Here is a 14593-nt window from a genome sequence, read left to right as displayed (position 1 = left end):
GCTGCTCATATTTTCTTTTAGCCAGTCTTGCTAAATACTCTTGTCTCTAACTTTGTGCGTGTTAAATTTGTCTATGACTGCATAATATTCTTTCCTTTTATGTTGCATATTTTTTGGCATTGCTTTCTGTTTTTGTTTACCACAATGATACTCTGTCTTGCTAGCTTTCTTGCCTTTTGTAGACCATATATTTAGTGTGTCATGTGGTCCTCTAAGGTAAGCCATACGTTTTGTTAAAAAGAGAGTGATTGTGTTAGAGAGAAGTTGAATGTGCGGCTTTGTAAGATTTTCAACTGAAGGTTTCCTAGTTCTTCTGTAAAATCTTCTATTGTGAGAACTTTGTAATCTAGTTCGAAAGAGAGTGTATGATTGATTACTTTACATAAGTGAGCAAACATGTTGAAAGGTTGCTCAACTAAATGAAGGAGTATTCAGATTAAGGGGAGCCTAAATTGAGAAGATACTTGGAGAGAAAGTCTCAAGTTTAGGGAGAGCCTAAACTTTTCATTAGGAGTAAGCTTGTTGTGAATCAAGATAATGTAACTATCAGATAAGTATTTCTTTGTAATCGCTTGACTCTACTAGTGAAACTCTTTTCATTTGGGCACTCTGCCTCCCAGACGTAGGTGTAGTTACACTGAATTGGGTTACCAATTTTGTAAGTTTGCTCTCTCTTATTTGTCTCGTGTTACTATTCTGTTATTATTTTTGTCTGGATGATAGTTACACTTATCCTACTCTTTTAAAATTTCTTCTCATACACGTTTTGAATGTAGTTACATTCCAATGCCATTTGGACTTAAATTTTTACTCCAAAATTTGCTTCCCCTCTAATTGACACCGTTTTTAATGTAGTTAGATCCCTTCAATTTTCTCACAACTCAATACCATATATTGCCACATACAACCTGTATTTTTTTTACTCATTACCATATCGATTTCCTTCCCCTCTAAGTTTGAATGTCATTAACAAATGTCTGGACTTCGATACTGAAACAGTCTTGACCTCAAATAAGTTATAGATATAATATGTACGGGTTCTTGTACATTACAGTTACAGAGCAAGCATCTTTCTATAATCGAGGCAATGGCCTCCAATTTTTGGCTCATCTCGAAAATGGTGAACTAGATCTCTTTCTTCGTAGGACAAGATTGTCGCTTTATGCATGCAACCGTGTGAGAATCTTATTCCTCCCAATGCATTCAATTAATTTTCTATTTCCAGAGTTATCTGGGGATGCTCGTGCTCTATTCCTAATCTCCAGGTTTCTCCCTCGCCACTTGCTTGTTCAATGCCTCTATTATGTACTTTATATTCTGCAATAGATTGTCAAGCAATTTTTAAATTATGAACCACGTCTGTTGAGTAAGCACAATACTAAAGAGGTTGCACCTCTTAGATTTGACAAAATTTCATTCGAACAACCTTTCATAATCTTCGGATCCTTCCTTGATGCAGGGAAGGACTTTGATGATGCCATATGGATATCTGAGTGTTCGAGCTCATTTATGTACATTTCGACTGGTCTTAGGAAAAAAAATTGTCTAATCCTATAATATTATTTTTATATTTATTTTCTTAGAGAAGAAACATTTAGTTGAAATAAGGGGAGACTTCAAAGTACCTATAGCCTATAGGTGATTACAAAAGAGATTTTTAATTGAAAACTAAATAAAAAAGACTAAAATTCTTAAAAGGACGTCTAGTTTTGTACCAATACAAAGTTGTAGACAGTACCACGTTCATGAAACTATCTAAAAAGATTTTTATTACGCTCGTCCATCAAGTCCAAAAGAAAGTTGGCATAATGGCCAACCAAACCGAAGTCACTATGAATTGAATTCATTCTTACCAACTCTTTTATTACATCTATATTGACAACTAGACGGACTGATATATTTGTCCACATCCTTATTTCTGCTCTCTTTTCTGCTGCATGCTGAGCCTATATATCCCGAGGCAGAGCTTTCTTCTACTTCCAAGTGGTTTGTAAATCCTTTCGAGTTCTTCTACTTCTCAGCTCCCACTGAGCTTCCATCTACTCACTCCTTAATGTGTCTCTCTAGATTTATTGCATACATCCACTTCTTTTGGCCGGTTCGGGATATTAATCACCGTGATGTCAATAAATTTGCTTATCAAGATAAGTAATGTAAGCTTCACCAACAAATTCATTTTGACTTGCTTTTTTCGGTTAGGACGACTGATCTTTTCGTATTGCTTCAATGATATGATATTGTCGAATTTATTTCTAGATTCTACCTAGAAAGCTCCAAACCGATGGAGATTATCTTCCACACTTCTAATCAATGCAAGACTCTATTGGCACTATCAGCCATTCTTGAGATACTAGTTATTTGGTTTGCATAACTCTGAGCACTAATACCTACTAACATCTCTGGACTACGTCGCCTTCCAAAAAGTAAGGAACGTTATTTGATTCAAACAAACTGAGACTGTTTCCCCCTTCAAACTGATGCAATATAACCATGGTTGCAGTATTCCACAACCATCAATAGGCTTAACCATGGCTGCAGTGCCATATCTTTATTGCAGTCAGCAGGTTGCCTGTGTTTTCAGCTATTTAAAACTTCGGATCCATCCATTACCCTGTGGATTTCTCACATTTGTTGAAGACAAATACTTTATATTCCCAATATCTCCAGGCCACTTTCAGCCCTTGGTCTTTAGTCAATGGCTGACCAATCGAAGTTTATATAGACATTCCTTCATTGCTTAGCCGCATATATTCAAAAACCTGAATGTTCAACCAACTGCTAGCTCTATGACTTATCCCTGTGTTCTTTCCCCTCCTCATATGTTTAATACATATCAAGCAAGGGAGACAATTTGAACCATATCTGCTTTGACCTTTCAGGAATCAGTACATTTATAGGCATTTTCCATTTAGTTTAAAACACTGTTGTAGCAATGTTTCCTCTCTACCAAATCTCCAACTCATATCTATATTAAATTAAACATATTCAGATCTGTTTACTTCATAAAAAAAGAAGTATGGTTGCCACTGTGGAGACATGGAGGTTGCTTTACACATGCACACGGGTGCAGAGGTTGATGAATCTCCTACCATCAGCTCATTGTTTATTATTTAATTCTTAAATTATGTGATATGGCTTGATTAGCTTTATTATTATACATATAATTGAATCAAATTGTCTCTCAGATGCAAGACAACTTGCATATGCATAATAAAGTGAAAATTAAAACTCATGCTTCCATGTGTTTATTGTGCTCATTACCGGAGGCAATTGGAATCCTTGACAGCATTGCCAATTTCAATACTTAGCTTCATTATGTAACCTTGGTTAACTAATGGACCTCTAGTTAACATACCATAGTTTAAGCTTTAGTGGGAAAATCACTTTAGAAGTGAAACACAATTTCTTTTTTATCCAATAGTTCGCAATCCTTAATGGTTAAAACAAAGAAAGTGTACATAGTTAATAGACAAAAATAATGATGTGCTGGGTGGTGGATAGATTTTTTTTTGTCACATCACCATGATTATAGTCTTCACTTTGGACTATGTAGCCATGATTTTACTTTTTGGATTCAACTTGAAAAACCTCGTAGTATTATATTTATTATCCAAACTTATATAATAAGGATCTTTCTCACTTCTATTTCATATAGGACTATGTTTGCATTTTTAACTATATCAACAATAATAATATTGCAAAAAGTTAGCTGGAGAAGAAGATGGTTTGCTTTGCAAAGATGTTATGAAATGTATTTGTATATATATGTACTGTGGTGTTTACATTTGACAAAAATGGATTCCATTGGAATCGGCTATGATACTACTTTTTGAAATTTCATCCTTAGTGATTTAGGATGTTAAGAAGTGAGACTCTGTTTTTTATAAGATGGCGATATAGACTCTCAAGACCTTCTTCGATGTCATGAATACACAACTTCAATTTGCTCAGCGAGTTCTGGACATCTTCACCTTGCACAAGGAAATCAAATTTGTGATTGGTGATTGAACTTAATGCAACATCCACCATCTCCACTTCATTTCCATCTGTGCCATCATCTTTGCAGGCTACTCTCTTAGGTTGCATCAACTTGGAAACCAATGACCATTTGCTCATCTTTGATGGCATCTTTGGCCCTGCTACAAATAACAACAAGCATTCGATGCTGTTATATGTGACAGTTTCTGCCTCCTTTAACAAGCTAACAATTTCTGAACTTTCATCACTCTTTTGGGAACTTGTTTTTTCCCTTCCCTTCAAGGCCTTGTGGATTACCTTTTTCAACATCTTCCTTGAGGTTAAATACTTTTGAACATCAACTACAATATCTCCTCTTCTTCTGCGCAAAGCCAACTCAAGTTCGTGAGCACATTCCTTCATTTGGGATAACACATCCTTAGCCGAAGCACACACGTCCAAGAGCTTGAGAGATCCTTCTAGCAAGTCATCAACCGATTTTTTGTCAACAAGAGCTTGATGGGTGAGGGGCAAAAGAAGCAACTTATCAATGCAATCATGCAAATCTTTAAGGCCATCAAGTTTTTGGCACAAAGTAGAAGATGAAGAAGTGGCTTCAGAGGCCTGCAATCTGCAAAGCTGTTCATTGACTTCAGCAACAACTGGATGTGGCTTTGAAGGCAAGCTGTTTGAGCGGATATGGAATGACTTCTTTGAGTTTGTAGCAAAGGAATCCATTTTATTTTGCAAAAAGCCTAAGTTAATGGATTGCAAAATAGCCAGAGCAGTTTCAATTTGACTTCATCTTTTGGCCTTCCGGGTCCTATTTATATATCTTGGCCGAGGGAGACATGAGGAATCTCAAACTCATCTTATTATAATTAAGTAATTGATTTGCAGAAACCAATAATTCAGCAATGTTTATGGCATGCTTCCCTCCCACCTTTTTCTTATCTACACGATTATTAATGCTAATTTCTTTATAATCAAATGGATTTATCTGACAGATAATCTATTATTAATGCTAATTTCTTTACTCCCAAAATTACAGAAGGTTTATTGTTGAGGTATTGACCATCACTGTGGCCCATCATTTTCATAAAAAAGATAGGACAAGGACCCAACTAGAACAGATATTAAAACATCACAAACATATCAATGTAACTGTTTGTAACTATCATTTCAATAATTTTTCCCTAAAAATTTATTGTTCTTTATGATGCTTTCATATAAAAGTCAATATAAAAGAAGTCCTTTCTATGTCATGCAATCTTAAACTTCTAACATACACATAGTTTAATGATAATTGACATGTTTTCCTTTCTTTGAGGTCGAAGTCGAAGGTCAAATCTCTATACCCTACCTTTGCCTTAAAGAAAGGGGAAAAAACTTATTGTTTAATCAAACCAAAGAGGCAGTGGCATCAACATTCAGTTTTGTTAGCTCATCTTGGAAAATGATGAACTGGGTTCTCCTGCAAAGGACAAGATTGTCGCTTTACACACGTGTGGGAATCTTCTTCCTCCCAATGCATTGAATTAATTATCAATTTTCAGAGATATCATGGCGATGTTTGTGATGTGTTTCCCCATATCCAGGTATTTCCCTCGCTTGCTCAATGCCTTTATTATAATTTATATGCTTTATATTCCGCAATAGATTGTCGTGCAGTTTGTAAATTATGAATGCACACGAGTGCTGTTGACATTGTTGGCACCACTCAGAAAGTAATGGTGCTGACTTATTGGATTTTCTTATTCTTCTTCGTATCGTGTAAGATTAGAAATGCTGACTGACCCAAATTCTCAAGAGAGATGAACTTTATGTTCTTTTAGTTCTCATCCTGATTCTTCTTCCTTTGCTGCTTCATGTTGCTTCTATTTATATGTGATATGCATTTAATTCCTTGAGTTCTTAAATTTCCCAGTCCCCACTGTGCTTGCATATGCTCACTTCCATGATTTTATCAGTAAAATTGAACAAATAGATGTCCTCATTATACTTTATTCAAGCAACTCTTTGATCAATCAGTTAAAACTTTAAAATGGTGATTGTTGTGGTGGAGGTGGCAAGATCCACCATGATCGTTCAAGATAGCTTTCATTAGCAGGAAACTGTTCAGCCTTATTATAGATAATTTAGCAAATTGTCTCATAGCTGAAAGACAACTTACCATGTGATTCTCGTGCTTATCGCAATTATTGGGACAATTGGAATCTTTGACAACAATGCTAATGTTGATTCTTAGCTTCATCAGGTATCCATGGTTGGGTAATTGACCCTAGTTAACAATTTTTTTAAACAGAAAAGTGACATGAGAAACAGTACTTGAAAAACAATAAACTCTTCTCTCTTCCTTCCTTAGCAGTTTAAACTCCTCCAACTTCAAATGAGAAATTCAGGTCTCAGATGTTGAATTAGCAAAATTATGATATGGATATAGATTGTGTTTGTGTATTGTTTTTTCCCCTTTGAAACATAGCACAGCACACTGATCAATATAAATAGTGGAAAATAATTGGCTGGGGAAGATGATTATACTAAACGCAAAATCTGATTTTGCTTCAAAGAGTTGATTCTCATAACAATAGAAATGTATATATATACACTTTGGTGTTTACATTTAGCAAAAATGAGTTCTCATGGCATTGACCATTACTATTATCTAAGTTCCATACTTAGTAATTTAGGATATTGAGAAGAGAGACTCTATTTTTTATTAGATGCCTTTGTAGACTCTCAAGATCTTCTTCAAGATCTTGAATACTTGACTCAAATTTCCTCAGCAGGTTCTGCAAGCTGAAGGATTTATCGCTTGTGTGGCTGGCAATTGCAAACAGAGCGGCATCCAACATTTCTACCTCATTTTCATATGCATCTTCATCTTTGCTGGCAACTCTTTTGGTTTGTACCAGCTTGGAGACAAAGGACCATCGACTCAACTTTGATGGCAACTTTTGTCCTGCTATGAAGGACAATACTGATTCAACAGTACTGAATGTGATTGCTTCTACTTCTTTTAACAAATTTACAGTTGCTGAATTTTCTTCACTTTGCTGAGAATAGTTGCTTTTGATTCCTTTCAAGGTCTTGTGGACTGCCTTCTTTATCATCTTCCTAGAACTCAAGCATTTCTGAAGATCACTTGCAATGACATCTTCACCTCTTCTTCTACGCAAAACCGATTCTAGTTCAAGCACACATTCTTTTGTCTGCAACAATGCATCCTTAGCAATATCACACAACTCTAAGACCCGCAAAGATCCTTCTAGCAAGTCATCAGTCCATTTGTTATCACTCTCATTAACAAGAGTTTGTTGGGTGAATGGTAGAAGAAGTAAACTATCAATGCAATCATGCAAATCATGGAGGCTACTGAGTCTTTGGCATAAAGAGGAAGTTGAAGAAGTGGCTTCAGAGGACTTCAATCTGCACAAATGTTCATCAACTTGGTTAACAATTGGATGGGGCTTTGAGGGCAAGCTATTTGAGCGAACATGGAGTGTTTTCTTTGAGTTTACAGCAAAGGAATCCATTTTTCTCTCTCAATTGGAGAAGCCAAAAGCTTAGCTAATGACCTACTGAAAAATTGAGCAATTTTCAAGCTGCCTTCATCCTTTGGTTATAAGGGAAATATATATACAACAGAGGTTAGGGAGACATGAGGAATCTCATACTCATTCAAAATATAGTTTAAGTTATAGATCTACAAAACCAATTCAGCTATGTTCATGCCATGTCTCCTTCCCACCTGCTACATATTTCATTATTAATGTTAATTATCTTTATAATCACATGCATGTATCTTATACAAAAATCAAATTCTTGAATTTAACTAATTTTTAAAAGAGAGAGTTTTATTATAATGTAGAAACGATATGGGATCATGCATGCCTCTAATTATTCTATTCTATTATAAGCTTCTCATGATCTAGATCTAAACAACTCTGCAGTAATGTTTTGGCATGCAGTAATGTTTTGGCATGTCTCTTCTCATTAACTAATTAAATTAATTTGTTCTAGTTTCATGAGAATCTCTCCATATACAAACCATTGACATCAAGATTATTTTCTTATCAAGGAAAAGGTGACTGGGCCTCTCTTGATAAAGACAAGATTGTTTCTTCACCTGTGTCAAATTATATATCTATTTTCAACTATATGTCAGACCATGTTTGTGATATGAGACCCCATCACTAGGTTTTCAGCTCATTAGTTATTTATTTAATGTTTTGGTATGCACATTTAACATAATCTGTAATATGTCGTTGGAAAAATCCATAGATTATGAAGTGCACGAGTGCTGTTGACATAGCTAGTATCATACACCAAGGATATGATTCCTTGACAGTACAATTTAAATACTTGATTTCATTAGCTAATCTGTGGTTATTAGTTGATCTCTGGTTAATAAAATATAGTTCAAATGATAGGTAAAATAGTACTAGTACTTAGTCGAATATAGTACTAGACCTTGGTAGGGTAAACACTTTTGTTATTGTTACTTTTTGCTTAGCATTTTAAAATCCTTTGAGAAACAATATCTCAATGGTTGAAATACAATTTATTATTTTTGAGTTCAAGAACTGATGTAGCCTAAAGGAGATAAAAGGAGAATTCTCTTCAAGAATCAAGATTGTGGATCTTTTATTAGAATGAATAATGTGTTTGATACATGAGGGGAAGGTCCCTATTTATAGAGTATTATTACAAGTGGGGGTAAAAAGGGAATTAACCTAGAATATTACCTAATTACCCAATTGACCCCATTCTTCTTACATCATTCTACCCCTCCAAAAAGAAAACTCCTCCTCGAGTTTTTAAAAGAAAAATTTTATGAAGGAAACAAGGAATGAAATAACTTGTTCAACGGAGTGTGACCAAATCAACCTCCTACATTTTCAACAAAAATATTATGATCAAAGGGATAAATTCGAGAAAAAAAAAATCTAATATGCCACCAAAAGAGGAACTTCTCCGTCGATCATAAACCCAGAAAAGATGTTTCCTTCAAGCTCATTCAAAATCGTATTCAAATGACCAATCATTAGAAAACCACCTTCCAAATAGAATCATTCAAGTATCACATCTTCTTTATTATTCGCTTCAAGTTCTTCGACAATTTCTTGATCCATTTCCACCACAATCAATGTGTCGTTGTTCTTGTTTGATTCTTGCTCGATGTTCGATACTTCTCTTCCATCTTCTTCATTGGATTTCCGTTCTTCACTTGCGACTATTTCCAAATCAACATCTTCAAATTCTTGTTTTTCTTCAATTTTATCTTCAAGATTTTCTATTTAAAAATTTTCTAACCGTTATTCCTTTGTTTTTTCTTCGGTATATGAAATCAATCCGTTCTTAAACTCTTGCAAATGAATTGATAGTTGATCCATATGTTGAGTCATTTTCCCCAATGAACGTTGGATTTCTTTTGTTGTTTTCTTTACTTCCTCCAATGTTATGGGATCAAAGTAGTCATTTTGTTGGATTCTTGGATATGCCTCAATCTCGTAGTGGATATAGGACTCATCCATTGATTTTCTTGAATCAACTTTCTTGATCGTGTTTCATAACCAAAAGAATAATTTTGAGTCTTGAACGTTCTTCTTGGGTTGTAAAAAACCATTCTTGATGATTCTTGATGATTCTTTAACTCATCTAACTCCCAATCTTTACATTGATTTCTTGAAAAATGGGTTCGATTGGATCATTGGGCATTTTTCTATATTGTCGTCTTCTTATTCCGTCTCGAACTTCCTTAGAAACATCATCGGAGTCACTAGAATCAAATTTTCAATTTGGATAATGATAGGTTCTTTGATAAAATCGAGCATGGCAAAATCAGTATATTGGAATTCTTCTTCTGAATCACTTGAGTCAGAATTCCAACATTGTTTTTGGAAGGAAATTTGATTTTCTTGTTTATACCAATTGCTGATTTTTTCTTGGACGTCCTTTTTGATTGATAATAGTCTATTCTTAAAAAACTTGATAAATATTTGGTTTCTTCTTTCTTTCTTAGAATTTCAAGGGTTCCCTCTAATTAGATGTGTGTTATTTGGCAACGAGCACAACTCAAGAAGCTCCCTCTTACGATCGGCGTCACCAAGAGTTTCCCGGTGTTGGTTGGTGTTAGTGTTGGGATGATTTATGGGTGTTCTTTGATGTTGGTCATAATAATTTCTTTCATACTCTAAATCATTTTCTGAATCATCTAACTCCCAATTCTTACGTCAATTTTTTGAGAAATTGATTTGATTAGAATTTGGATCGTCGGGCTCTTTGTTGATAATGTCGCCTTGTTATTTCATTCTAAACGGCATTAGAATCTTCATCGGAATCACTAGAATCACTATAATAAAATTTCCAATCGGGATAATGATAGGTTCTTTGAGAAAATCGAGCACAGGCGAAATTATTATGTTGAAATTCTTCTTCTGAATCACTTGAGTCAAAATTCCAGCACTGCTTTTGGGAATAAATTTGACTTTATTGCCGATACCAACTGCTATATTTTTTTTTTCTTCGGCTTTTCCTTGATCGGTAATAATCCATTCTTGTGAAATCTTGAAAAAAAAATTGGTATCTTCTTCTTTTCTAGAATTTAAAGGGTTCTCCCTATATAGATGTTCAACAACAAGAACAACTCACGAAGCTTCCTCTTACAATCGGTGTCACCAAGAGTTTTCCAGTCTTCCACACACGACAGTCAATGTAGGTCCAAACAGCTGCTCTGCTACCAAATCAATGTAGCCTAAAGGAGATAAAAGGAGAATTCTTTCCAAGAATCAAAATTGTGGATCTTTTATTAGAATGAATAATGTGTTTGATACAGGGGAAGGTTCCTATTTATGGAGTTCTATTACAAGTGGGGTAAAAAGGGAATTAATCTAGAATATTACCTAATTACCCAATTAACCCTATTCTTCTTACATCAAGAACAAATGGGGTTGAGGATTTAAAGATCTCTTGGTCGAGGGTATATGCCCCAACTAGTAAAGCTATGCTCCGGTTGGCATTAAAATACAAAATTTGTGATATAATGATGGTAGGGGTGTTCATTTCATGATTTGGTTCAGTTCTGATGTAGGGGTATTTTAGACAAATGCTGTAATTTTCTAATTGTAATTTTAGTTTGTATTAGTTTAGGTGTGAAAACACCCTTCCCCTTTGAATCTATTTAAAGGGGGCTTAGACTTAGGACTAGTTAGGTAGTTAGGTGTTGTAAAATTCTTAGGTTTGAGAAAGAATCAGAATGCTCTATTCATTCACCAAATATATGAATATATACAAGTGTACAAAGCATAGAAAAGGAAAATATCACAAAATATTTATAAGACTGGAAAACCCTAACTATAGAATTATAACACTCCCCCTCAAGTTGGAGCATATACGTTAATCATGCCCAACTTGTTACATAGATAATCTATACGTCTTCCATCCAATGCTTTCGTGAAGATATCTCCTAATTGTTCTCCAGTCTTCACATATCCTGTAGATACCAACCCTTGTTGAATTTTCTCACGTACAAAATGGCAATCAACTTCAATATGTTTAGTCCTTTCATGAAATACTGGATTAGACGCAATATGAAGTGTTGCTTAATTATCACACCACAACTTTGTCGATGTAATGATTTCAAATCCCAACTCAACAAGAAGTTCATATATCCAAGTCAATTCACACACAGATTGTGTCATTGCTCTATATTCTGATTTTGCACTTGAACGTGACAGCACATTTTGCTTTTTACTCTTCCAAGAAATCAAATTACCACCAACAAAAATACAATACCCTGAGGTTGATCTTCTGTCTTCTTTAGATTCTGCCCAATCGGCGTCTGAGAAACATTTAATATTAGTATGACCATAATCCTTATATAATAAACCAGCCCGGGAGCAGCCTTCAAATAACAAAGAATCTGTTCCAATGCAGCCCAAGGATCAACTGTAGGGCATGACATGTACTGACTCAAAATACTTACGGAATAGGCTATGTCGGGTCGAGTCACTGTAAGGTAATTAAGTTTTCCCACTAACCTTCTATATCTTTCAGGATCTTTTAGCAATTCTCCATCTTTTGTGAGCTGAAAGTTGGGCAACATTGAGGTACTACATGGCTTAGCCCTTAGCTTTCTTGTTTCAGTTAACAAGTCAAGTACATGTTTTCTCTGTGATAATAGAATTCTTTTCTTGCTTCTTATTACCTCAATTCCTAAGAAGTATTTCAACATGCCCAAATCTTTTGTATGGAATTGACTATGAAGAGGTCTTTAGAGACTGAATCCCTAAAGCATCATCACCAGTAATCACAATATCATCCACATATACAACTAACAAGATGACACCACCCTCAGATCTCTTAAAAAAGACTGAATGATCTGACCTGCTCTTCCGCATTCCAAAGCTTTCAATCACCTGACCAAATTTACCAAACCAAGCTCGTGGGCTCTGCTTTAATCCATACAAGGATTTACGAAGGCGACACACCGTTCCATTCTCCCCCTAAACAACAAATCTTGGTGGTCTTCCATATACACCTCTTCTTGAAGATCACCATGAAGAAATGCATTTTTTATATCAAGCTGATGTAAAGGCCAATGATTGATTGAAGCTAAAGAAATAAACAACTTACATATGCCATTTTTGCTACAGGAGAAAAAGTATCAGCATAGTCAACGCCATAAATTTGTGTGTAGCCTTTCGCTACGAGGCGTGTTTTTAACCGAGCAACAAAACCATCAGGATTGACTTTAACTGCAAAACACCCAGTTGCAACCGATAGCCTTCTTTCCTGCAAGGAGAGAAACTAAATCCCAAGTACAATTATCATCTAAGGCAGCCATCTCTCCACCATTGCGGCACACCAACCAGGATGAGACAAAGCCTCATGAACAGTTTTCGGGATGGATACTGACTCTAAGAATGCAATGAATGAACATGTGGAAGGCGACAAATGGTTATATGAAACAAAAGAGGAAATAGGATGAGCACATGTACGTTTACCTTCACGAAGAGCAATAGGAAGATCATCACCCTTTCTGGATCCAATGACGAAGAAGACTTTGGTACAGGGCATGGAACTAAAGGAGGTTGGCGTCGAGTATAGACCTTAATGATAGGAGGAAGAGTAGAAGTAGCATAGGTAGAGATGAATTAGGAAGAGGATCAGAAGGAGAAATAACTGTGTAGACAAGGAAATCATCTTTTATTTCCTTATGCTCCCTCTGACTCTTATTCGAAGAGAAAAGACGGTGATGAAAAAAAATGGGGTTATTGTCAAAAAACGTGATATCAGGAGAGGACTAAAATTTTATTTAGACTAGAACAATAACATCGATACCCCTTTTGGACACAGGAATAACCAAGGAAAAATACATTTTAAGGACTTTGGATCCAGCTTGGTATGCTAAGGTCGACATCTCGAACAAAGCAGGTACAACCAAAAAATATTTTGGGTGGAATGGGAAACAAATGTTGCTTGGGGCATTAAAAGTTACGAAAAAGGTACCTCACCCTTAAGAATTGGAAGAGTGCATGCGATTTATTAGGAAACAAGCTTATGGAAACAACATCTGCCCCAAAAGGATTTTGGAACATGCATCAGAAATATCAAAGCTCTGACTGTCTTCAGGAGATTGACAATTCTTTCGTTCTGCAACCCCATTTTAAGATGGAGAATACAACACAAGAGATTGATGAAGAATGCCATGGGCATCTAAATAGAACTTGAGTGTATGAGAGAAAATATTCTTAGCGATTATCACTCCGAAGGATTTTAAGAGTACCACTAAACTGATTTGAACTTCAGCATGGAGAGTTACGAAAATTAGAAAAGTAACTCAAGAACGAAATTTCATTAAATATAAACCCACGTAACACGAGAATAGTCATCGACAAATGTAACCAAAATACCTAAACCCTCCTTTGGACTCAACAGGACATGGACCCCAAACATCAGAATGGACTAATTCAAAAGGAGCACTAGCTCGTTTTATGACTTGAGGATACGAACTCAAACGATGAAATTTAGCAAATTGACATGACTTCACAATCTAAAGAAGACAAATGTTGAAGTTGTGGACGAAAGACTTTTCAACACAGAGATAGACGGATGACCCAAACAACAATTCTTCAAAGGAGAACAACACACTAGAGCATGTGATGGCCGTAGGTGTTTGTGGTTCAAAGATGTAAAGACCTCCAAATTTCCGCCCTTTACCAATAGTCTGTTCGTACGTGAGATCCTAAAATAAGACAATAAACAGGAAAAAGGAGACACAACAATGAAGATCACAAGTGAGTTTACATGACCGAAATCAAATTAAACGAGAAATTTGGTAAATTTAAAACTGATTGACAAAGAAATTGATTCAGTGAGACTAGACAGTTCCTGATCCTAAAACAGGAGTTGGAGGTTCCATCAGCTATAGTGACATTAGGTGAAGAGGTAGATGTACAAAGGTTAGAGAATAAACTGGGTTACCTGTCATATGGTCTGTAGCGCCAGAGTCAATGACCCATTTTACGTGGAGGAAAGAAGGCATTTAGAAATGTTACCTGTTCTCTACGATAGTCGTAATGGAGTAGAAGATGATGCCCTCAATGACTTCTTGATACTGATCTCTCTCTTT

The 14593-nt window shown here is 35.6% G+C and overlaps 2 protein-coding genes across 2 annotated transcripts; both read right to left on the bottom strand.

Moving 5' to 3' along the window:
- Positions 1 to 3261: 3261 nt before the first annotated feature.
- LOC120078743 lies at positions 3262 to 5199 on the bottom strand. Its single transcript, XM_039033051.1, has one exon. The coding sequence runs from the start codon at positions 4693 to 4695 to the stop codon at positions 3844 to 3846; it is 852 nt and encodes a 283-aa protein (XP_038888979.1). The 5' UTR covers positions 4696 to 5199; the 3' UTR covers positions 3262 to 3843.
- A 1231-nt stretch (positions 5200 to 6430) lies between these two features.
- Positions 6431 to 7607, bottom strand: LOC120078746. Its single transcript, XM_039033054.1, has one exon. It carries the CDS (start codon positions 7491 to 7493, stop codon positions 6636 to 6638), a length of 858 nt encoding a protein of 285 aa, XP_038888982.1. The 5' UTR covers positions 7494 to 7607; the 3' UTR covers positions 6431 to 6635.
- Positions 7608 to 14593: the final 6986 nt, after the last annotated feature.

This window comes from Benincasa hispida, chromosome 5 (genome assembly GCF_009727055.1).
Source record: "Benincasa hispida cultivar B227 chromosome 5, ASM972705v1, whole genome shotgun sequence".
Classification (NCBI taxonomy): domain Eukaryota; kingdom Viridiplantae; phylum Streptophyta; class Magnoliopsida; order Cucurbitales; family Cucurbitaceae; genus Benincasa; species Benincasa hispida.
This window is presented reverse-complemented; position numbering and strand designations above follow the sequence as displayed.